Source organism: Jaculus jaculus, chromosome 8 (assembly GCF_020740685.1).
Source record: "Jaculus jaculus isolate mJacJac1 chromosome 8, mJacJac1.mat.Y.cur, whole genome shotgun sequence".
Lineage (NCBI taxonomy): Eukaryota > Metazoa > Chordata > Mammalia > Rodentia > Dipodidae > Jaculus > Jaculus jaculus.
Window position 1 is genome coordinate 9,516,493 of NC_059109.1, and position 24,710 is coordinate 9,541,202.

Genomic DNA, 24,710 nt, shown 5'->3' on the forward strand with positions numbered 1-24,710 from the left:
CATGGCTGATAAGGGGAACAGATGACTTCAAACTTCTTCCCAACCAAATGGTCCACCAAAATAATATCCTAAATCTTTAACACTCCCCTCTCGTCCCTAGGTATGGGCCCATACCCTCCAGAAATTTTGTTTTCTGAGGAAAATTCTGTAACTCATTCTTTGCTGCTATCTGCCATTTTCTGCCCAGTCCTACATTCTCTTCATGTTCAGAAAAGTAGGGCTGCTCATTTTAACTTTTTAAAATTTTTTTATTTAATTTTTTTTTGTTGTTTATTTGAGAGTGACAGACAGAGAAAGAGGCAGATAATAGAGAGAGAGAGAATGGGCACACCAGGGCTTCCAGCCACTGCAAACGAACTCCAGACACATGCGCCCCCTTGTGCATCTGGCTAACGTGGGTCCTGGGGAATCGAGCCTCGAACCAGGGTCCTTAGGTTTCACAGGCAAGCGCTTAACCGCTAAGCCATCTCTCCAGCCCTCATTTTAACTTTTAAAAACATTGCTGGTCATGGTCATCCTTCTACCTCTGCCTCCCAAGTGCTGAGGGTGCGTGCCACCACACCTGGCTCGCTTTTTAAAGTATTCCCGAGGTTATGTCTTCCAACAATAAATGTACCTCGCATGTATATCTTACCAAAGTGAAAAGGTAGCTAGCCAGGCATGCTGGTGCATGCCTTTAATCCCAGCACTCAGGAGGCTGAGGTAGAGGGATTGCCACCCTGAGAATACATAGTAAATCCCAGGTCAGCCAGAGCTAGTGTGAGACCCTACCTCAAAAAAATTAAAAAAAATAATAATAAAAAAAATAAAGTGAAAAGGTGTTTTTGATAGATGTATACAAGGCACACCCCAAACAAAGAGAGCTGGAGAGAGACATGGCTTAATGATTAAGCCTGCAAAGCCTAAGGACCCCGGTTCATTTCCCTAGAGCCCCTGTGAGCCACATGCAGATGGTGGTGCGTGTACCTGGAGTTCATTTAGCAGTGGCTGGAGGCCCTGGCGCACCTCTCCCTCCTTTTACCTCACACATACATAAAAAAAATAAATAAATAATAAGGAGTTCACACACAATCAGGGTTTATTTAGCCCAGTAGGTAATGAAAGAGGTACCAGGGCAGAGGGGTTACCCCCACCACTACCACCACACACACACACACACAAAAAAAAAAACCTGGATCATAGCTGAGCAACACTTTCCTTGTCCAATGTCAGGATACTAGATTAGCTCTTAATGCCCCTAGTTGCTAACATAATTTGTCCAGGGCATAAGCTGGTTGGGAAGAAATACAGGAAGCCCCTAAGGGTGGTGGTCTGTGCAAAGTACGAAGAGCCATTTAACTGGAAGGGAGTTGACTGGGTGACTCCTGGGCTGACGCACTGGAGGCCGTTCCACCTCTGCCCCCTCCCGGGAAGATGACGGTAGCATAGGTCACAGATTTGGAGGGCATGAGAACCTTAGGAGGCAGAGGGGGCTGTGGGTGTGGGGGTCTTCCCAAGGGAGCGTCCAGGTCTAGGTCAGCGTAGATGGTGGTGTCAAAGGGCGGTGGTGAGTCGAGCCTCACGTGTGGTACATCCGGTGGCATCCCAGCTGCCAGGGCAGAGTCATTGACGTGATAGGACGCTGACGAGGGCTCCTGGGACAGAAGAAGGCAAGTCAGGCAGAGGAACACCCTGTGCCCAAGTTCCCTTTGGTGGGAACCCCAGTGCCATGGTGGACCTGCCTCTCCAATCCCCAGAACGTCAGTGGACAAGGCAGCGTTTTGCTCCATACACCTGCTAAACTAAGGGGCTCCTCGCATCTGGGAAGGTGAGTTACCAAGGAAGCCTGAGGCAAGAATCACAGCTTATGAAATAGTTTAGCCACTGGGAACACTGCTCGACTTGGCCAGTAAACGAACTCCTTTCCTCACAATGCATTTGAGCACAGCCCGGGTTGGCAACCCGGGGCGGGGGAAGGGAGCCACCTTTACCAAGTTGCCTGTACACCCTGCTACCCCCTCACCCCTTGACCCATTATATGTGATCACTTCCTCTTCAAATATATTCATAGATCCATCCAGGATTAGAACAGCAGAGAGCCATCTAGCCTTGACTGATTTGGGGTCCTCTTAGAATGAAACCTTGGAGCTAGAGGGCTGGCTTAGTGGTTAAGACATTTGCCTGCAAAGCCAAAGGACCCAGGTCCAATTCCCTAGGACCCATGTTAGCCAGATGAACAAGGGGACACAGGAGAGTCTATACTTTGTTTGCAGTGGCTGGGGCCCTGGTGTGCCCATTCTTCCCCCCTCCCTTTATCTGTCAAATAAAAATAAAAAGTAAAGTGAAACCTCTATTTGCCATCTTATGCTTATGTGTAAGTGGGAATACATATGATTAAAATCAGATGCTTCATGGGAGGGAACACGTGAGGGAGACAATGTCATATGACTTAAAGTAGAGAATCGCCCAAACTATGCCCTTGACAACCAATCTCTTCTTCAAAAGAAGCCCTGGGTGGAGGGGAGGGAGATGGAAGAGATGGCTTAGCGGTTAAGCGCTTGCCTGTGAAGCCTAAGGACCCCAGTTCAAGATTTGATAACCCAGAACCCACGTTAGCCAGATGCACAAGGTGGCCCATGCATCTAGAGTTATTTGCAGTGGCTGGAGGCCCTGGCATGCCCATTCTCTCGCTATCTATCTCCTTTCTCTATCACTGTCAAATAAATAAATAAAAATATTTTTAAAAAGGAAGCCTTGGGGGCTGGAGAGGTGGCTCCCTGGTTAAGGCGCTTGCCTGCAAAGCCTAAGGACCCAGGTTCAATTCCCCAGAACCCACGTAAAACCAGATGCACAAAGTGGTGCATGCATCATTTGTGCATTTGCAACTGCTAAAGGCCCTGGTGCACATATTCTGTCTTCTATCTTTTGGTAACTGGGAACAACAAACCCCTTTTCCTGCAAATATTTTTTTTCTGATTCATTTTTTTATTTATTTGAGACACAGAGAGAGAGAGAGTGTGTGTGTGAGAGAGAATGGGCGCACCAGGGCCTCCAGCCACTGTAGTCGAGCTCCAGATACATGTGCCACCATGTGCATCTGGCTTATGTGGGACCTGGAGAATCGAACCTGGGTCTTTAGGCTTCACAGGCAAGCGCCTTAACCACTAAGCCATCTCACCAGCCCAAATAAATATTTTTTTTTAAGCCCTGAGCAATACCCAGCACTCTTGAGTACTATCCACTCAAGTGACCCATTGTCCCTCTTGGCAGTATATTTCACACTTTTATCACTTTACTCTGAATAAAGGTTTTGGCTACTTTATTATTTGTGTGTTCCTTCAGTTCTTGACGTAAGACACTAAGAACCGAGAAACCGCCAGGCGTGGTGGTGCACGCCTTCAGTACTCAGGAGGCAGAGGTGGGAGGGTTGCCATGAGTTCGAGGCCACCCTGAGACGACATGGTGAATTCCAGGTCAGCCTGAGCTTAGAGTAAGACCCTACCTCGAAAAACCAAAACGAAAAAAAAAAAAGAGATGAGCAGCAACAAGCTCACTGGGGCCAAGGGCATCGCATAGGAAGAGGGTCCAGTCCTTCACTGGGCTCTACCCTGTCCTGGGGGTGGAGGGGGGCGAGGCTCTCAGCAAGTGTGAGGCGTCTAGGGAATGTGTTGGGGAATCTGCAGAGAGCCCTTACCGTGCCCGAGGCACCACTGCTCTGGAACTTGCCACCGATGCCAAGCCGGCTCCCTAGAACCAGAGGGCAGACAGCAGCATAGTCACTTCTGGCGTGGCCCAAAGCCCATCCCCCCGCCCCGCTGAAGAATCTGACATTTCCCCCCCTGTTTGGATGTCCTCCCTGTGCCCTGCTCCTAACACTCAATCTGTACCCCCATCTCCACACCCCAGCCTGCTTCCTCCCATGTCTTCCCCACTTGCTTTTTTTTTTTTTTTTGTTTGTTTGTTTGTTTGTTTTTGTTTTTTTGAGGTAGGGTCTCACTCTAGCCCAGGCTGACCTGGAATTCACTATGGAGTCTCAGGGTGGCCTCGAACTCACGGCAATCCTCCTACCTCTGCCTCCCGAGTGCTGGGATTAAAGGCATGCGCCACCATGCCCGGCCCTTCCGCACTTGCTTTTTGTTTTCCACAGCTTAACCTGACTCGGCACCCCGAGAACCTCCTGTGTCCTCCAACTCCTGCCTTTCCTCAGGCTAGCCCCGACAAGCTCTTGCCTCCCCTCTCTCCCTCAGCCAAACACAAAGCTCAAGCCAATCCTTTCCAGCGGGGACCCTCAGCCATCAAACCGGTTGATGACAGACTGATCCGGCCGCTGGGGCTCGGTGGAGGGCGGTGGCGTACCTCTTCTTCTGGCTGTCACCGCCAGCAGTACCACAGCTGTCACCAGCAGGCCCAGCAGGAGGGCAGCCCCCCAGATCAAAGGGATTCTGAAGGGCAGAAAGGAATAAGCAGGCTGAGCCCCATGGCTGGCCAGCCTTCCCAGGGGGGCTGTGCTGCAGAGGAGAGGGACTGGAATGAGATGGGCTGACCCCGCTGGGGCTGAACAGAGACACTGGCACAGCATCCTGGCTGGAGATCCCCCAAAGTGAAGGGACCATTCCTTGTCCCACGGGATAGAGGTCCGCCTGTCAGCTGTGTGCTCCATTTGATTTCATCTAGAGCTTGACAACACGGCTTCTCCTGGCCTCCCAAATCCAGTCTTTTTGGTTTTTAAAAATATTTTATTTATTTTTTATTGATTGATTGATTGGGTTTTTTGTTTTTTGGTTTTTTTTTTAGTTAGGGTCTCACTCTGGCTCAGGCTGACCTGGAATTAACTATGTAGTCTCAGGGTGGCCTCGAACTCACAGCGATCCTCCTACCGCTGTCTCCCAAGTGCTGGGATTAAAGGCGTGCGCCACCACACGCAGCTTTTTTTTTTTTTTTTTCTAAGGTGGGGTCTCGCTCTAGCTCAGGCTGACCTGGAATTGACTATGTAGTCTCAGGGTGGCTTTGAACTCACGGCGATCCTCCCGATCCTCCCGCCTCTGCCTCCCGAGTGCTAGGACTAAAGGCATGCCCAGCTATTTACTTATTTATGAGAAAGAGAGAAAATGGGTGTGCCAGGGCCTCCTGCCACCGCAAATGAGCCCCAGAGGCATGTGCCACCACTTTGCTTTACGTAGATCCTGGCCAATCGAACCTGGGCTCTCAAGCTTTGTAAGTAAGTAAAGGCTATTGACCACTGAGCCATCCCTCCAGCCTCCATGCCCAGGCTTATCAGTACCTCTTCTCATGCCAGTTGAGTTCATAAGGACTGGCGTTGCTTGCAGGTCCTAAGGAGGGATCCTCTCCCACGTTGTCAACCTGAAAAGTCTTTTCTTCACCTTCCTGTTCATCTTCTTTCTTCTCCTCCTCCTCTCCCTGGCCAGGAACTGAGCCAGTAGAAAACACTGAATGAGAGCCAGGTGTGGTGGCCCATGCCTTTAATCTCAGCACTCGGGAGGCAGAGGTAGGAGGACCACCGTGAGTTCGAGGCCACCCTGAGGCTATATAGTGAATTCCATGTCAGCCTGGACCAGAGTGAGACCCTACCTCAAAAAATAAATAAGTAAAATTAAAATAAAATAAGAAAGAAAGGAAGAAAGAAAACCTTTAATGAGCACGTATGCCAGGCTGTGGACTGGTTTCAATGGCTTGTTCTGGTCTGAGGAACTAGAAGCACAGAGGACAGGCGCTGAGGAAAAGGAAAGCTATTTCTCAGGGTTCTCTCTCGTTCTGTGGGCCAGGGAATAGCACTGACTCTTTGCGTCTCTACCTGTTTGTGAATATACCCATTTTTCCCTCTGCCACTGTCTTCCTCTATTTCTTCTCCTCCATCCCTGACCCATCCACACCCAATGGTCTTACCAGGCTGCTCAGACTTCGTTGAACCACCCTGGGGTCATTGGTATCCATCTCCACTTCCCAACCACAGAAGAGGTTTTCCTTGCTGGCATCCCCAGTGCCAACCTGTTCCTGGCTCTCATGGGTATCCGATGGGACCCCCCTCCCACATAGCTATAGCCCTGTAACCACAGACTGGGGGGTCCCCACCCTCAGCTCTGCCCTCAGGATTTAAGGGACTCTGGGTCAGCTGTAATGTGATGCAACGTCCATTGGCCCTTTGGAGAGCCTAGCTGGTACCCTGACTCCGTTTTTGTGACAAGGCTTTGGTCATCTCTACAGTGTACCTGACTTGTGGCCGTAAAGGTCAGGTTTGAGTTTTTTTGGGCCAAAACATCTGTCTTGAGTAGACCCAGCCAGTCCTTCCTGACTCTCTTAAAGTGGGATCTTGCCTTGCTTTTTTTTTTTTTTTTAATTTCTATTTTTGAGGTAGGGTCTTGCTGTAGCCCAGGCTGACCTGGAATTCACTATGTAGTCTCAGGCTGGCCTTGAACTCACAGCGATCCTTCTACCTCTGCCTCCCGAGTGCTGCGATTAAAGGCGTGCGCCACCACGCCCGGCCCTTCTTCTTGATAGAACCACCTTGTATTCTTTGTTCTATGCCAAACCTGCAACCAGAAGCATTATGTGCCAATCCTTCTGCACATGTCCTGCCTCCTGAGGTACCTCTACGCCCTCGGGTGACCTGCTCTAAAGCTAAATGCTTGCCTGAAAGGCGGGCGGTCCTCCCCACCTACTAAATGCTCAGTGAAGAATTGTAGGATTAATTAAGGCAATTGTAAGCTTTAAGCCATCAAACTCCTTATTATCAGAACAACAACAACAACAACAAAAAACCCGGAAGGCATAAACATCAATTGTCAGTGTGCCACCTCACCATTGTCTAAAACAAAGAGTGCATCAAGTTCATGGAAATGCTAGGAGACACAAAAGTGGGCTGGAGAGATGGCTTAGCGGTGAAGGCGCTTGCCTGTGAAGCCGAAGAACTCATATTCCGTTCTCCAGGTCCCACGTAAGCCAGACACAGTGACACAAGCGCAACATCCCACCCCTGCAATGTCGTACATGCGCACAAGGGGGCGCACACATCTGGAGCTCGTCTGCAGTGGCTACAGACCTAGGAGAGCCCATTCTCTCTGTCCCTCTCTCATAAATAAAACAAATAAAAATAAAAAGAAGGCACAAAAGCCCCAAGGTGTCATTGATGGGGAAGACACTGAGAGGGAGAGGTAGGAGAGAGGTCACTATTGAGCTATTTATCTCCAGCTTCCCAACCGGTTCCTTTTCTGCTCGGTCCTAGCAGAGCTGTCAAAAGCACATCTCACCCATGTGTCCCAAGGGTTCCCCCATCCCCAAGGCCCTACGAGCCTCCCCCCCCAACGCCCCCCCCCCACACACACACCACCGCCGCAAATCACACATGCACAGCATAGTTTTCGGGGACAGCTCACCTCTGGGAAGCACCTTCAGGGAAACAGTGTGCAAGGTCTGGGGCCCCGTGGCTCCATGCACCACGCAGCGGTACTTCCCTGCGTCCTCCTCATGCAGGGACACCATTTCCACCTGCAGCAGGCCCCCACCCAGGTCGGTGAGGAAGGTGCGCTTGCCCCCGGGGGCTGAACGGTCCACAGCCGAGGACACCAGGGGCCGGCAGCCGTCCTGGAGAACCCGGCACCACGTCTTGCGCGCCCTGACATCCTGGAGTCTGTAGTGGCATTGCACCAGAATGGAGGCGCCCACGGGTGCCTGCAGCTGCTCAGGGTGGTGGCTGTCGGCGGAGCCCCGACCTAGGAAAGGGAAGCGATGGCCAGGGAGGCAAGACCGCTTTGCAGCCCACCCTGTGGCTTGAAGACACTGAGACTCGCAGGGGCAGATATGGCATCCATAATGGCATCATGTAGGGCCAAGGAAGGAGGTGTGGCCCCATCTAGACCTTACCTGCTGGTCCCAGGAGGAGCAGGAGCAGGAGCAGGCTGGCGCCCATGGTTGCGCAGAAGATGCCAGCTCCGAGGCTCGCCTGGAAACTGATACCACCGACAGGAAACAGCTGTCTTAGACAGTCGTGTGGGTTCTTGGTGACCACAGGGGGCCAGGCAGGGGCCAGTGGGCATTTTCCGGGAGCCAAATGATTCTCCAGTCTCCACACTTTCAGAACTGGGGTTACAGACGTGCACAGTCATACTCACCTGTTTATATGGGGGCTGAGAAGTAAAACTCGGGGTGAATCGAGCCTTCTCAGGCCCCCGTGCTTGTACAGCAAGCACACTCGCTCACTGAGCTGTTTCCCAGCCGCCTCTCACTTTCTTCTCTGTTCACCTCATTTTTGTAATGTTTCTTTGTATTTTCCGTATTTGTTGTGCTCTGCCTTCTGGGAGACCTGATATTTTATTATATTTATATTTATACTTTTCTTCCATCCTATTATTGTCTTTCTGCTTGGTTTTATTTTAGAGGCAGCGTCTTTATCCAGGCTAGTCTCAAACTCACTTCGAGGAAGAAAATGACTTTGAACTCCTGATCCTCCTGCTTCAACCTCTTGAGGGCTGAGATAACAGGAATATCTCACCGCGCTGGTTTATATGATGCTGCAGACAGAACCCAGGGCTTTGAGCATGATAGGCAAGCACCCTACCTACCAATTGAGATGCATCCTAACCCTACTGATTTTTATTTTATTTTATTTATTTAAAGAGAGGGGCAAGCCAGGCATGGTGGCGCACACCTTTAATCCCAGCACTCAGGAGGCAGAGGTAGGAGGATTGCCATGAGTTTGAAGCCACCCTGAGCCTACATAGTGAATTCCAGGTCAGTCTGAGCTAGAGTGAGACCCTACCTCAAAAAAAAAAAAAAAATCCCTAAAGAGAGGGCAGATATATATTGAGGAGCAGATACACACACACACACACACACACACACACACACACACACACACATATATATATATATATACATATATATATATATATATGTATATAGAGAGAGAGAGAGAGAGAATGGGTGCACCAGGACCTCTAACTAATGCAAACAAACTCCAGATGCATGCAACACTTTGTGCATCTGGCTTACGTGGGTTCTGGGGCATTGAACCTGGGTCCTTTGGCCTTGTAAGCAAGCACATGAACCACTAAACCATCCCTTCAGCCCCCCATCGATATTTTAAATTCACAAAGTCTCTTTCTTATTTGGCATGTGTTTGTATGCATATGTGGTATGTATGCACATTTGAATGTGTGCCAGTGCACCTGCTTGTATGTGTGTTACATGCATGTGGAGACCAGAAGTCAATGTCAGGTGTCTTTCTCAGTCACTGTTTATCTCATTCTCTGAGACAGCGTCTTTTATACATGAGAACTTCATTGTATGAATGTATTGCATATTGGTCATATTCCCATCTTATGTTCCCTCTTCCTCACCCCCATTCCACTGAGGCCCATCCTCAATGGGGTTATGGGTAATGTCTGTGGGGTCATGAATGGATCAGTCAGTCTCTTTGGCGAAGGTGGGGGCAATGCCTCAAAGTACACCTTCCCACCCCGTGGCTCTTACAATCTTTCCACCCCCTCTTCTACAATGTTCCCTGAGCTTTTGGAGCTTGTTAAAAGTCTGTCTGGGGTCTAGAGAGATATCTTAGTGGTTAAGGTGCTTGCCTGCAAAGCCTAAGGACCTAGGTTCGAATGCCCAGAACCCACCTAGGCCAGATACACATGGTGGTACATGCATTTGGAGTTCATCTGCAGTGGCTAAAAGCCCTAGCGTGCCCATTCTCCCCCCACCCCATCTCTTTCTTAAGTAAATAAATAAATAATTTTTTTTGAGGTAGGGTCTCACTCTAGCCCAGGCTGACCTGGAATTCACTATGGAGTCTCAGGGTGGCCTTGAACTCATGGCGATCCTTCTACCTCTGCCTCCCAAGTGCTGGGATTAAAGGTGTGTGCCACCCTGCCTGGCAAATAAATATTTTTTAAATCTGTGTAATGTTGAGCTCTAGGCCTTTGATTTTCTGCTTTGATGAATTTTTTTATTTTGTTTTTAATATTTTATTCTTATTTATTTGACAGAGAGAAAGAGAATGGTCACACCAGGGCCTCCAGCCACTGCAAACAAACTCCAGATGTGTGCGCGCCCTTGTGTATCTGCCTAACGTGGGTCCTGGGGAATTGAACTTTAGTCCTTAGGCTTTGCAGGCAAATGCCTTAACTGCTAAGCCAACCCTCCAGGCACGCTTTAATGAATTTTGAGTCTCCTCAGCATCTAATGCCATCTCCCTGGAGGAGGTTCTCAGGCTGGAGAGAGAGAGCAGCGCTCATATTTAACCCATCAGTTCCTCTGTGATGTTTCTGGGCTTTGGTAGACATGATAGAAATGACTAGTCTCATGATAGGTGGCCAACTTTTCTTTTTGTTTCTCTTACTGATGGGTTTGGGGTCTGCCCAGTGTTCACTGCACTCTTTGTAAGTGGGTGAGCTCTTTTTCTCTTCAGCTTTGAGTAGTCTCTCTCTCTTTTTTCCATGTCTAGTGTCTTAATTATAAGATGACATGGGGAATTTCTTCTCTGGTATGAGACAGGGTCTTTTTTAAAAATATTTTTATTTACTTATTTTTGAGGAAGAGAGGAAGAGAGGGAGAGAGGGTGAGAGAGGGAGAGAGAGAGAGAGAGAGAGAGAGAGAGAGAGAGAGAGAGGAAAGAGGGATACAGTATGGGGCACACCAGAGCCTCTTGCCACCGTTAAGCAAACTCCTGGTTCATGCACCACTTTGTGCATCTGGTTTGACGTGGGTGCTGGGGAATCGAACCTCTGCACCAGCTGCTATGTTAAACTGAGCCTAGTGGAAGGGGTGACCAACTGTCCCTGTGTGCTGGGGATTAAGAAACTTCCTGGGACATGAAGCTTTTGTGTTAAAACAGAGAAAGCCTCAAACAAACCAGTACTTTTCCCTGTGCGGCCGATGCAGGCACAGCTTTCGTTTCCTCACAAGAGATCCATTGCTGCACTAATGATCTGCTGCGTTGGTGTGTGGAGGTGAGACTGTGTCCAACGCTGGACTGAGCTCCTCAGATGAACATGGTTTACTGGTGGGCTCGAGGGTCAGGCAGGCTCCTGGAGGCTTCCGGGCTTAACACTGCTTGTTAAAGACCTATGATAGGGCTGGAGAGATGGCTTAGCAGTTAAGGCATTTGCCTGCAAAGCCAAAGGACCTAGGTTCGATTCTCCAGGTCCCACATAAGCCAGAAGCATAAGGGGCACATGTGTCTGGTATTTGCTTGCAGTGGCTACAGGCCCTGCTATGCCCATTATCTCTCTGTCTGTTTCTCTTCTCTCTCTCTGCTTGCAAATAAATAAAAATAAAAATTATTTTTAAAAAAGACCTATGATATCGCCAGGCATGGTGGCTCACACCTTTAATCCAGCACTCAGGAGCTAGAGGTAGGAGGATCGCCATGAGTTTGAGGTTAGCCTGGGCCTACAGAGTGAATTCTAGGTCATCTGCACTAGAGTGAGACCCTACCTAAAAACACCAACAGAAAAAAGTAATGCTGGGTGGGCTTTATAATCCCAGCATTGAGCAAGCGGAGGCGGGAGAACCCCTGGGGCTCACAGTGGCCTGCCAGGCCAGCCTAGGTGGTGAACTCCTGGCCAGTGACAGATCTGGTCCCTAAAAGAGGAGGACAGTGTCCCTGTGTAACTATACCGAACTTTGGCCTCTGGCTTCCACACACACGCACGCGTGTGCACTTCCCCCACATGGATACACGTGCACATGCATGTAATACACATGCGCACGTGTGCGCGCGCGCGCGCGCACACACACACACACACACACACACACACTAAAGAGAAAGATCTCCAATGTACCAGCTACCTGGCCAGGGTCTTCCACACACATCACTTCTTTTTTTTTTTTTTTTTTTAGAAAACTTTTTAAAAATTTTATTTATTTATTTGAGAGCCACAGACAGAGAGAGAATGAGGCAAATATATAGAGATTGAATGGGTGCGACAGGGCCTCCAGCCACTGCAAATGAACTCCAGATGTGTGCGCCCCTTTGTGCATCTGGCTTACGTGGGTCCTGGGGAATTGAGCCTCGAACCGAGTTCCTTGGGCTTCACAGGCAAGCGCTTAACCACTAAGCCATCTCTCCAGCCCACGTTACTTCTTTTTACTTCACAACAACTCAGTGAAGGGCTGGGGAGCTGGATCACTGGGTAAAGTGTCTATTGTCCAAGCATGAGGCCCAGAGTTCAGACGCGCAGAACCTACGTGAAGCTGGATGCCTCAGCTCGTGTCTGTAGTCTAAGTGCTTCTATGGTGAGATGGGAGGCGGAGGTAGGAGACTCTCCAGAAGCTAGGGGCCAGTTAGACTTGGGCACCCCGTTGTGAAACAGGAGAGACCCTGCCTTAGAACAAGGCAAGGACTCACATCTGAGGCTGTCCTCTGACCTCCACATGAGAACCATGGCATGTGCATGCATGTACACACACACACACACACACACACACACCCCACAGTGAACTAGTCAGGGGCAAGTGTTGATGGACTGATGCATTTTTACAAGTGAGGACACTGGAGAGCAGAGGTATTGAAGAACTTGCTCCGGACAAGTTTCCAGGAGGCAGAGAGAGAGAAGACTGAAGTCCACGCTACTCTCTCCCTCCCTCTCAGCTCAGTGTGGCCTTGAACACGAGGCAGGACATTCTGGCGGTGACAATGGGACCCAGAGCTGGATGTCTTGCAGGTAGCAGAACGGGAAAGAAGAAAGACCAGACCACCAATGGAGGAAAACACCATTCTGAAGTGGTCCCGGGGTGGCCACCACACTCACATCCCAGGCCCACTTCATAGCTTTTGTGCCCACTGTGTGGGCAGCTGAAAAGAACTCAGTTACACTTTGGGCTGGAACATTTTGTATAGTCATGAAAAATGTTTAAAAAGAAAATGAGCTGGGCATGGTGACACACACTTCTCGTCCCTACACTCGGGAGGCAGAGGTAGGAGGATCGCCGTGAGTTCGAGGCCACCCTGAGACTACATAGTGAATTCCAGGTCAGCCTGGACTAAAGAGAGACCCTACCTCCAAAAGCCAAAAAAAAATTTTTTTTAAATAGGCTGGGTGTGGTGGCGCACGCCTTTAATCCCAGCATTTGGGAGGCAGGGGTAGGAGGATCACTGTGAGTTCGAGGCCACCCTGAGACTACATAGTGAATTCCAGGTCAGCCTGGGTTACAGCGGGACCCTACCTTGAAAACCAAAAGAGAGAGAGAGTGAGAAAGAAAAGTGAGGACGGGGAGAGGCTTATTTAGTCAAGTGCTTGTCATGCAAAACATGAACACCGAGTTTGCATCCGCAGCATCCACATAATCCCAGCACTGGGAAGACAAAGACCAGAGATTCCTCAAGGATTTGCTGTCTAGCAGTCTAATGGGATCAACAAACTCCAGGCTCTGGGAGAGAACTTGTCACAAAAACTAAGGGGGAGAGTAACTGAGGGAGACACCCAGTGTGGACCTCTGGCCCCCACACACATGATAAGTGTACATATGCATGAATACACACATAGGACTGAACTAGAGGGGAGGGTGTCTTGAATGTCAAGTGAAAATCGGATTTCTAGGTTCTATTGGGGACCTTGGGCAAGCCTCTTACACTTTTTAAAATACATACATATATTGCAAGGGGAGAGAGAGAATGGGCACACCAGGACCTCTAGCTGCTGCAAATGAATGCCAGACCCATGCACCACCTTGTGCATCTGGCTTTACGTGGGTCCTGGGGACTCGAACCTGTGTCCTTTGGCCTCGCTGGCAAATGCCTTAACTGCTAAGGCATCTCTCCAGCACTCTTTACCCTCTTTGATTCTCTATTTCTTCTCTGTTCATTGAGGGCTGTGGACGATCCATCACCAGCTATGACAGGCTTCCCTATGACTCAGTCCTTTACATTGTCTGGGGGCGGGGGAGTCACAGATGTAAGCGAAGTTCTAGAGATATGAAAGGATGAGTCAGCAGGTTGGGTGGCCGTGGGTGGCAGAAACAAGGTTAGTGAAGGGGGCTGGGGCTAAAGGGGGGGTGGGGGGAATGCCATAGGAGAGGAGTGGAGCATATGAAGAGATATTCCAGAGAAGGACTTGGTGATCGGATCTACGGAAAGAGGATGGCCAAGTTAGAGCCTGTGGGATGGAGGCCATGGTATCTTTGGGTCCCAGACCCTGAACAGTGAGATCTTTTGCCTTTTCCCTCCTCCCAGTGCATAATCCTAGCTGGGACTGTAGCTCAGTGTTACAGCACGTGCCCAGCATGCCCAAGGCCATGGGTTCAATCCCCAGCAGCTCCAACTCGGCCTCTTGGTCCTAAAGCAAAGAGACCTTCTGTCCAGAAAGACAGCGCAGCCTTGGGTTGGTTTTGTAAGAGCGTTTAATACCCAAAGCCCAGAGGATGGCATGTGGCTTCCACTCCCTCCTCTTTATCACACACACGCGCACGCACGTCCCTGCTTCCAGGTTCCAGAAGCAGGCAGCAGGCAGAGTGGCCTCTTGCCAGAGCAGAACCCAACATCTTGGTGGCCACAGGGCAGGTGTGCAGGCTTGGGTGGCTCCTTGATGGACCCCACCTGGGTTTCTCCTCTCATCTGGGGTCTTCTTCCCTCATGTATCCCTGAGCCCTACGGTAGACAAAGCTCAGTTACCCCCCTTTCCTTCCCTTCCTCCCACTGTCCATGTCTAGCATCACTCCGTCCACCCTCCCCTCACCTGTCAAGGGTCTGGAGCTGGAGTCCAGGGTCATGTCTGCAGTCCAACCCAGGGGTCCGAGGTGTCTCCAGCTTCTGCCCACGCCAGGCCGCAGCCCAAAGGACACTGGCTGCAAGAAGCTTGCCAAGGAACATGCAGGCCAAGAGGAGAAGGACTGAAGTGGGTGGGAATGGGGTCCCTCTAGAGCGGCTCCTTTGAAAGTAGAGGAGAGGGGGCTGGGGAGACAGGTTCAGTTCCTCAGGACCCCTGCAAAGCCAGATATGCAAGGTGGCGCGTGTGTCTGGAGTACTTTGCAGTGGCTAGAGGCCCTGGTGTGTCCATTCTCTCTTTCCAATCTCTCTCTCTCTGCCTCTCTCTCTATTTCAAATAAGTAAATAAAATAAGTCAATATTATTTAAAATAAAAGAAAGGAGAGGAGGGCAGATGAGACCCTGGAGGCATCCTACAGGCTAGAAACTGCCCTCAGAGAAGGCATGGGGGGAAGCTGGGAACGTCTAGAGATTCGAGAGACCTCCCTGCCCAGCATTATCTCTGGAATGAGGCCTCGTGGGGCTCAGGGGAGTCTGGAGCAGATTATCTGCTATGTGCACTAAGACAGGTCACCCTTCCCTGATGAACAGTTTCCTGCAGTTCATGGTAGGATACTGTAGTGAGCGCACTGGTATCCCCTTGGGTGCGCGCGTGCATACACACACACACACACACACACACACACACACACACACGCTTAAGCATTGTTTTAACACAGGCACAGGGAAATGAACCAGTGTGAAGGTTAAGTTCTGTTGCCAACTTGATCAGATTAGGAATCAAGTAAGAGACACATCTCTTGGGAGGGTCTGTGAGGGTGTTTCCAGGAAGGACTGATGGAGGGAGGAAGATCCTCCCCCAAGGTGGGTGGCCCTTTCTTTGATAGATTCTCTCTCTCTCTCTCTCTCTCTCTCTCTCTCTCTCTCTCTCTCTCAATATATATATATTAAATTCGAGGCCATCCTGAGACTACATAATGAATTCCAGATGAGCCTGGGCTAGAGCAAGACCCTACATTGAAATACACACACACACACACAAACAAACAATTGACTAGAAGCTGCAAAGGGGCACAGGCCCCTTTTCCCGGATGCCCCTGCTCCTGGTGTGTGCATCTGCCCTGTTACTGCTAACCTTTGTGGCCACTGGAACCTAGCTTCTTCAGTCTTCCAGCGTGAACCGAAGACCAGCGGCTCTCCCAGAATCCTCCGGTCCTTCAGCTCCACGCTGGGAATGCTGAGGGATCCAGCCTCAGGGAGCAAACAGCTGCAGACAGCGACTGTTGGACTGCTTGGCCCTTGTCCTGTAAACTCGTCTAATAAGTCCCCTTTTGTGACACACGCTCATTGTGTCGGCTCTGTTCTGACACAAGCAACCTGATTCACGAACAGACAGGACAGATTCTGCCTCTACCAAAGGGGTGGGGCACCCGCTTTTGCTCTTTTTTTTTTTAAAGAATGAAGCTTTCCTATTGCTAAATTATGTGTGTGTCGGGGGAGGGGGGATATCTGTTTCAAAGTCATGATGGCACTTGTGTGAAATTTGTTTTGTTTATTTGAGGTAGATTTTCACTCTAGCCCAGGCTGACCTGGAATTCATTGTGTAGTTTCAGGGTGGCCTTGAACTCACAGCAATCTTCCTACCTCTGCCTCCCGAGTGCTGGGATTAAAGGTGTGAGCCACCGCGCCTGGCCTTTTTTTTTGTTTTTCTTTTTATTTAATTAGTTAATTTATTTATTATTTTGGTTTTTCGAAGTAGGGTCTCACTCTAGTCCAGGCTGACCTGGAATTCACTATGGAGTCTCAGGGTTGCCTTGAACTCATGGCGATCCTCCTACCTCTGCCTCCCTAGTGCTGGGATCAAAGGCATGTGCCATCATTCCCTGCTCTATTTATTTATTTATTTGAGAGACAAAAGAGAGAGTGAGAAAGGAGCAGATAGAGAGAATGGGCACGCACCAGGGCCTCTAGCCACTGCAGACAAACTCCAGACACATGCATCACCTCGTGCACCTGGCATATGTGGCTACTGGGGAATTGAACCTGGGTCCTTAGGCTTTGTAGGCAAGAGACTTAACCACTAAGCCATCTCTCCAGCCCACTTGTGTGAATTGTCACGGGGAATGGAGGGATTCAGTCCCTTGAGAGCTGGTCCTGTCCCATTGACTGACCTCTGCACGCTGACGCAGAGATGCTGAGGTGGGACCACGTCTCGGCCCTGTTGTTCACACCAGGCCCCGCCCCCTCCCCCTGCTCCCTTCCAGTCACTGCTGGGGGCCTGAGCAAGGACCGTTACTGTACCTGGAGATGCTGTGCTCCACCTGGGTACCCCCAAAGCTCTCTGATTCCTGGGGAACCCAAAGGTCTCCCACGTCCTGGTGATCCAGAGGATCTGTGGAGGACAACCATGAGTTTGCAGTACTCTGTTTCTTCAGCTCAGCAGCTTATGGGGGAGGGGAGGTTCCCTGTGGGTGCAGTGAGGCCCTTGGGCTTCAGTCTTGAATGGACCCAGTTACTAACCCCCAAACTTCTCACCTAGAAGGAAGAGTTACTTGCCAAGCCAGGCATGGTGGCACATGCCTTTAATCCCAGCGCTTGGGAGGCAGAAGTAGGAGGATCGCCATGAGTTCAAGACCACCTTGAAACTACGTATTGAATTCCAGGTCAGCCTGGGCTAGAGTGACACGCTACCTCAAAAAGAAGAAGAGGGAGAAAGAGGAAGAGGAGGAGAAGGAGGAGAGTTACTGGGGCTGGGAATAGGGTTGAGTTGCATACACTGTTTGTCCAGCATGCACAATGTCCTAAGATCATTCCCCAGCACTGCATAAGTGATGATAAGGATCCGAAGTGAGGAAGAGACTCAGGACACCCAACCCTCACCCTTAAGCTGTTCTCTGGGACACACTGTGTGCTGGAGACCAGGCAGAAGCTAGGAGGAACCCCAAGTCAGTTCAGAGCCAGAGGGCTGCATGGCGTCACTCCTCCTTCCCAAGCACTTCCAGAAGTCCGGGTAGGGACGGCTGTCACAACCACAGACACCATCGTTTCCCCCAACCAAGCACTAACCAGGCCTGACCTGGCTCAGCTTCCAAGATCAGAGATTAGATACGTTCAGGATGGTATGGCCATAGACCATCATTTCTCTCCAAACCATTTTTCCCTATTATGTAATACTAAGACTGAAACCTAGGGCCTTGTTCATGCTAGGCAAGAGCTGTGACCTCCCGGACTCCAGCCCCATAATCTCTATTTAAAGATAAGGGAAATAAAGCTCAGAGAAGGATAGTGTATTGGCCAGCACAAGCAAGCTTTCCTTTCAAGGGAAGTTTTTCTGGATCCATTAGTAGGTCCACTTAGCTGGTTGCATAAGTGAATGGATTAGCCTCTAGATGCTTTTGGTTTTGAGACAGGGTCTCACTCTGAAGCTTAGGCTGTCTCAAACTCACCAGGTAGACCATGCTAGCCTTGAAACTCATGGTGATCTGCTCACTTCAGCCTCTGGAGTGTTGGGACTATAAGTATGAGCCACCATTTCCAGCTTTTTCTGCTAGTCATTAAGTGTTCACATACTAACAGGATGTCAAATAGATAAGGTGGTTTCAGGAAGCAGGGTCCGGGCTAACTCAGTGCCTTAATGTAAACTACAGAGCGAGGCCCCTCCTGTAAGTGACAAAGCCCTATGCCAGGGCACAACCTAAAGGAACATCATACACGACCATCCATGGAGCCTGGGTTTTCCCTGAGGGCCCAGGGGGTGGTTCTGCATACAGATTTGCATCTGGGGCAAAATGTGAATGTTGTATAGCTATTTCCTCTACATATAACATTCTGTCCTATGGCTTAGCTGTTAAAGGTACTTGCTTACAAAGCCTGTCAGCCAGGGTTCAACTCCTCTGTACCCACATACAGCTAGATACATAGTCTGGAGAGATGGCTCAGCTGTTAAGGTTTGATTCCCCAGTACCCATGTAAAGCTAGATGCACAAAATGGCACACGCATCTGGAGTTCATTTGTAGCAGGTAGAGGCTCTGGTGTGCCCATTCATTTTCATGCATTCTCTCCTCTGTCTGGAGAGATGGCTTAGTGGTTAAGGCACTTGCCTGCGAAGCCTAAGGACCCATGTTTGACTCTCCAGATCCCACATAAGCTGGATGCACAAAGATGAGGCAAGCTCAAGGTTGCACATGCCCACTAGGTGGCGCAAGCACCTGGCGTTTGATGTCAGTAGCCAAGGCCCTGGAGTGCCAGTTCTCTCTCTCTCTCTCTAAAAATAAAAAAATAAAAACAAACAAAAAAGATAGTTCAAAAAGAAGTCAATAAGCCGGGCGTGGTGGCGCACGCCTTTAATCCCAGCACTTGGGAGGCAGAGGTAGGAGGATCACCGAGAGTTCGAGGCCACCCTGAGACTCCATAGTGAATTCCAGGTCAGCCTCGGCTAGAGCGAGACCCTACCTCAAAAAAAAAGAAGTCAATAATCTAAAAGAAAAAAAAAAAAAGCCTAGATACATAAAGGGGCACATGGGTATGGAGTTTGTTTGCAACAGCAAGAAGCTCTGGTCCTCACATTCTCATGACCCCCCTAAATAATTTTTTTTAATTATTTATTTATTTATTTGAGAGCAACAGACACAGAGAGAAAGACAGATAGAGGGAGAGAGAGAGAATGGGCGCGCCAGGGCTTCCAGCCACTGCAAACGAACTCCAGACGCATGCGCCCCCTTGTGCATCTGGCTAAAGTGGGACCTGGGGAACCAAGCCTCGAACCGGAGTCCTTAGGCTTCACAGGCAAGCGCTTAACCGCTAAGCCATCTCTCCAGCCCCCTAAATAATTTTTAAAGAAATATTCCATTCTGGAAGATAGTAAGAATCAGGAAGCAAAGGAATCTTACAAAGCTCAGGAAGCAAATGAAACTTACAAGGCTTTCATGCAGGGAGTTTGTTTGAGTTGTTATCCATGCTGGTGTGGCCTTTTAAAATTATTTTTGGACTGCCTCTCAGAGCCATTCCTTTCTGTTTATGTATTTACTTGTTTGTTTATTTATTTTTATTTGCAAGCAGGGAGAGAGAGAGAATGGGTCACCAGGGTCTCTAGGCTTGCAAATGACCTCCAGATGCATGCACCACTTTGTTCATCTGGCTTTATGTGGGTTCTGGGGAATTGAACCTGAGTCACTGGGCTTTGCAGGCAAGCACCCTTAACCACTGAGCCATCTCTCTAGCCCTGGGGTGGCCTTTGCAATGATGCAGCTGCTTTTGAATCACACATGTTCCTGTGGGTGACCCTTCACCTATTGCGATGGCCCAGCTGTTGTGAACTTGATCTGTTTAGGAACCCACAGAAATCCCTTTCGGGTGGGTCTCCCAGGTTGCTTCCAAGAAGGATTACCTGGAGGAGGAAGTCCTTCCCCCAGAGTAAGCCCTTCCCCCAGAGGGGGCGGCCCCTCTCAGAGGGGACTTCATATAAGAAACTCTGGGTGAAGAGAGCCCCTTCCTTCCTTCGGAGCTGCTTGCTGCCTTCCAGCACAGACTGAAGAACAGCGTCAACCAAAGACCCGCATGGTCCAAAACCCAACGGCTCCTCAGGAAGCCTCCAGGTCTTCAGCGCCAGATTGAGACTGCTGGGGCATCTGGCCACGTGGACTGAGCAGCTCCCGGGTTCCTTGACTCTCTAGCCCGTAACTGCTATTAGACTCCTGAAGCTAATCCAATAAACTCCTTTTTTTTTTTTTTTTTTGGTTTTTCAAGGTAGGGTCTCGCTCTAGCCCAGGCTGACCTGGAATTCACTCTGTAGTCTCAGGGTGGCCTCGAACTCATAGCGATCCTCCTACCTCTGCCTCCCAAGTGCTGGGATTAAAAGCGTGCGCCACCACGCCCGGTTTCCTAAATTCCCTTTGTAATATAATTCATTCTAGTAATTCTGTTCCTCTAGAGAACCCTGGCTAATAATATACCTATACTCCTGTAAATGACCCCTCACCTATGGCCCTGTAAGCAACCCCAGTAGACTCTCTGGTTCACTAAGCCAGACTTGGATGGAATCATTTCTTTGGCCTGTCATTGGTGCACCATCGGGGGTGAACAGGTGATTACCCTTGCCTCTCCAAGAAAAGTCACACACCAGTCAGGCAGCCACTCACCTGCCAGCACCTCCACCAGGACCGTCTGGAGAGTGTCGGCCTCGTGACCTTGGCCTCGGAGGCTCTGGCACTGATAGAGGCCTGCGTCGCCGGCTTGCAGGTTGCGCAGCGTGACGGTGAGGGTTCCAGCCAGGGCGTCGTCTGAGATCACCGTGCTCCCGTTGCGCTTCTTCACGAAGGCCAGGAGCCACAAACTGTGCGTGCTGACCACACGCTGGCATGGGCCCTCCTTGCCCAGCTGGCGGCACCAGGCCTTGCGCCGCCCCCAGTGTTTCACAGAGTCATAGGAACAGGAAACCCGCAGGGACTGGCCCACCTCGCCCTGTACCACTGTGGTGTTGTGGCCTTGGGACAGCTCTGCAGGGGAGACAGTCACTCACTCCTTCGCTCATTCCCCAGGAGTCTACTGATCTCCCGTGAGCAGCAGAGCAAACGGGCACTGAGGTAGTTTGAATGTATGGCCCCACAGACTCCGGCGTTTTATTGAAACTGAGCTTGCCCATTCTCTCTCTCTCCCTCTATCTGTCTTTCTCTCTCTGTCTGTCGCTCTCAAATAAAATAAATTAAAAAATGAACAAAAAAAAATTAGAAAAAAAAAGGGCTGGAGAGATGGCTTAGTGGTTAAGCGCTTGCCTGTGAAGCCTAAGGACCCCGGTTCGAGGCTCGGTTCCCCAGGTCCCACGTTAGCCAGATGCACAAGGGGGCGCACGCGTCTGGAGTTCGTTTGCAGTGGCTGGAGGCCCTGGCGCGCCCATTCTCTCTCTCTCTCCCTCTATCTGTCTTTCTCTCTGTGTCTGTCGCCCTCAAATAAAATAAATAAATAAATGAACAAAAATATATTAGAAAACTGAGCTTTCACTGGGTGTTGTGGTGCGCACCTTGAGTCTCGGTACTTGGGAGGCAGAGGTGGGAGGATCGCTGTGAGTCTGAGGCCAGCCTGAGACTACATAGTAAGTTCCAGGTCAGCCTGGGCTAGTGAGAGCAAGACCCTACCTTGAAAAAGCAAAAAAACAGGGCTGGAGGGATGGCTTAGTAATTAAGGTGCTTGCCTGCAAAGCCAAAGGACCAAGATTCAATTCCCTAGGACCCACATTAGCCAGATGCACAAGGTGATGTGTGTGTCTAGAGTTCATTTGCAGTGGCTAGAGGACCTGGGGCAGCTGGTGTGGCCATTCTCTCTCTATTTGTCTCTATCTTCCCCACCCTCTCAAACAGATAAATACATAAAAAGAAAAAAAAAATTGGAGGGGGGGATTTTTGAGGCAGGGTCTCACTCTAGCCCAGGCTGACCTGGAATTCACTCTGTATTCTCAGGATGGCCTCAAACTCACAGTGATCATCCTATCTTTACCTCCTGAATGCTGGGATTAAAGGCATGCACCACTATGCCCAGCTAAACGAAAATATTCTTAAAAAGAAAAACAAAAAAACTGGGCTTGCAGGGCTGGAGAGATGGCTCAGAAGTTAAGGCGCTTGCCTGCAAAACCTAATAACCTAGACTTGATTCCCCAGTGCTCATGTAGAGCCAGGTGCACAAAGTGGTACATGCATCTAGAGTTTGTTCACAGTGGCTAGAAGCTCTGGCATGCCCATAGTATCTCTGTCTTTCCTTGGAAATAAATATATTTTTTAAATGAACTGGAGAGATGAATTAGCAGTTAAGGTGCTTGCCTGTGAAGCCTAAGGACCCATGTTCAACTCTCCAGATCCCACGTAAGCCAGACACACAAAGGTGAGACAAGTGCAAGGTCACACATGCCCACTAGGTGGCGCAAGTGTCTGGAGTTCGAATTCAGTGGCTGAGGCCCTGGGGCGCCAATTCTGTCTGTGTTTGTCTCTCCTTATTTCTAAAAGTTTGTTTGTTTGTTTGTTTGTTTAATGGAGCTTGCAGTGTGAGCCCCTGGTAGGCAGATCCCTGCTACCAGGGGACATGTCACTGAGAGTGGATCCTGGAGTCCAGCCCTAAGGTGTATTTGGGGCAGATCTTCAGTACAGCTCTACTAGGTGTGTCTGGAGCACTCTGAGCTCTGGCGGCTCACGCTTGCTGGTGTCTCTCTGCTTGGATCTGTAAAAGGGAGCCAGCTTCTTCCACCCTTGATGGCATTTCCCTGGAATTTGTAAGCCTCAAATAAACTCCTTCCTGCCATAAGCCGTGTCTGGCGGGATGTTTGTCCCAGTCAGGTGAAAGCTGAGCACAATAGGCATGCAGCCTGCCTGTGAATCACTCTGGGGGTGGGGGAGGGGTGGCATAGCCCAGGCATGAGCTTGTGGGAAACTGGAAATCAAGAAATGCAAGTACTGAGTCTAGTTTTCTCGTTGTGTTTGCTGGGCACCTTTGAAGAACTCTAGGCCTATTTCCAGAAACATCTGCTCCGAAAAGCTCTCTAGTTCCATTTGTATATCTTTCCCCCAGGATATGGAACAAAGACCTCTCCTCTCTCTCTTTTTTCTTTTCTCAGGAGAGCAAAAGTAATGGGCCCCCTCAAGGCGAGACTGGTTCCCTAGGGGTCTGGACTGGGGCCCCCTCCCCACCCCAGCACCACAGCCAGCTCCACGGCCATCCGCCCTGGACTGGGTTTGGCACTCTCCTTTCCTGACCTTCAACTCCCAGCTTCCCTATTTCTATAGCGTTGTTCCCCTTTCAGGAAGGACTTGTCTCAGAGCTATTTCGGGGGAGACACGAGGTTGCTATTTTGGGGCTCTTCTTGGGACAGGAGAGATGGGCTTGGAGTGCTAGCCTGTCTGTGACGATGGCAGGAGTTATAAAGGACTCATCCAAGCCTTCTCCCTTCCCCAACCTTCTCCGACCATGGCTGTGACGCAAGCCTGGGTGGTGGGGTCCGGAACTGGTGGTCTGTCTTTTGGATCTAAAGAGATGCCATGTGTATGTGTCTATTCCACATGTCAACCCCTTCATCCCTCTGCCTCCAGGTAGACTAAGGCACCTCACCTCTCCCTCCAGCTGAGAAGCTACAAGGAGGAATGAGATCAGGGGCAGTCCCTCCTCTCACCCGGGTTTTTCCATCCCTGCGAGATACCCAGACCCCCAACGGGAAGAGCGGCCCATGGTGTGTGTGTGGATGCGGGGCGCCAGCGTCCAGGCTCAGTGGCAGAGTTTTCAGCCTCCTCACCTCCCTAGGGCTGAGGCTGCGTAGGGAAGGGGCCCCTGGATGGAGCAGATCCTAGTTCCCAGGCCATGCTACCGTTCCACTTAAGCTAAAGCGATTCATAACTTAGGGGTTCCAAACACCTTCACTCCTAGAACACACCCTCAGAGCTCCTTCCCAGGGACCGGAGGCCAGCGGCCGCCTTAACCTACCCCACGTGGGAAGCCTGGCTCGCGTGGGAGCTGAGCCTGTGCGGGGTGACGTGACCAACATCGGTGGATGGGGCATGACCGCAGTGCCAAGCGGAACACTTGGGCGCACCGGGACTCCTCCCTCCTTCACAATCCCACGCCATGCCCCCTGCGCTCCCCACCCGGCCACCTGCTCAAGAAGGGAAAGGAAAGAAGGCAGGGCAGGGGTCCTACCTGTGACCAACATCAGGAGAAGCAGCTGGAAAGGCCCCATGGTGCCCTGGGTGCAGACACTGGGTGTCTTGTGCAAGATCTTGTCTTTCCCTTGAAGTGCCAAAAAGCAAGGGCCAAGCGTCGTCAGGCACTGCCCACAGGAATTGCGCCCCTGGGTTGAGCAACCACTGCACCAGGGTCGGCTCTGTGATTCAGAGAGGGGAAGACGCTCATTGCTGTGCCCTGGCTGGAGGCCAGCTCCCCTCCCACCGCCACCCACCACGGTGGCCATGCATGGCTGGGGCTGGACAGAATCTGAGACTGCTCCTTCTCCTTCTAGAGCCTTGTTCAGCCATCATGATCCCC

The 24,710-nt window shown here is 50.4% G+C and overlaps 2 protein-coding genes across 4 annotated transcripts; both read right to left on the bottom strand.

Annotated features, from left to right (window-relative positions):
* Positions 1–1,307: 1,307 nt before the first annotated feature.
* Positions 1,308–7,903, bottom strand: Treml1 (triggering receptor expressed on myeloid cells like 1). 2 transcript variants are annotated; one of them, XM_045157590.1, is made up of 6 exons: positions 7,858–7,903; positions 7,371–7,706; positions 5,261–5,375; positions 4,336–4,421; positions 3,674–3,726; positions 1,308–1,634 (listed from the first exon to the last, which is right to left on the bottom strand). In XM_045157590.1, the coding sequence occupies exons 1-6, from the start codon at positions 7,901–7,903 to the stop codon at positions 1,335–1,337; spliced, it is 936 nt and encodes a 311-aa protein (XP_045013525.1). In that variant the 3' UTR covers positions 1,308–1,334. The 2 variants fall into 2 exon arrangements, with proteins under 2 accessions (XP_045013525.1, XP_012807676.2); XM_012952222.2 differs by having other exon boundaries at positions 5,261–5,408.
* Positions 7,904–14,316: 6,413 nt separating this feature from the next.
* Positions 14,317–24,448, bottom strand: Trem2 (triggering receptor expressed on myeloid cells 2). 2 transcript variants are annotated; one of them, XM_045157387.1, is made up of 5 exons: positions 24,366–24,448; positions 20,834–21,190; positions 16,997–17,087; positions 14,667–14,858; positions 14,317–14,578 (listed from the first exon to the last, which is right to left on the bottom strand). In XM_045157387.1, the coding sequence occupies exons 1-5, from the start codon at positions 24,403–24,405 to the stop codon at positions 14,542–14,544; spliced, it is 717 nt and encodes a 238-aa protein (XP_045013322.1). In that variant the 5' UTR covers positions 24,406–24,448; the 3' UTR covers positions 14,317–14,541. The 2 variants fall into 2 exon arrangements, with proteins under 2 accessions (XP_045013322.1, XP_045013321.1); XM_045157386.1 differs by having other exon boundaries at positions 14,667–14,881.
* Between the last annotated feature and the right edge of the window lie 262 nt (positions 24,449–24,710).

Coding starts and splice junctions, on each gene's coding strand:
- Treml1 (XM_012952222.2), bottom strand. CDS start 7,903: ATGGGCGCCAGCCTGCTCCTGCTCCTGCTCCTCCTGGGACCAGCAG. Junction 7,707..7,857: donor GCTCCTCCTGGGACCAGCAG/GTAAGGTCTAGA, acceptor TCCCTTTCCTAG/GTCGGGGCTCCGCCGACAGC. Junction 5,409..7,370: donor CCTGAAGGTGCTTCCCAGAG/GTGAGCTGTCCC, acceptor CTACTGGCTCAG/TTCCTGGCCAGGGAGAGGAG.
- Trem2 (XM_045157386.1), bottom strand. CDS start 24,405: ATGGGGCCTTTCCAGCTGCTTCTCCTGATGTTGGTCACAG. Junction 17,088..20,833: donor CCTGGTGGAGGTGCTGGCAG/GTGAGTGGCTGC, acceptor TGTCCTCCACAG/ATCCTCTGGATCACCAGGAC. Junction 14,882..16,996: donor GTGGAGCACAGCATCTCCAG/GTACAGTAACGG, acceptor CTGTCTCCCCAG/CCCCCTCTCCTCTACTTTCA.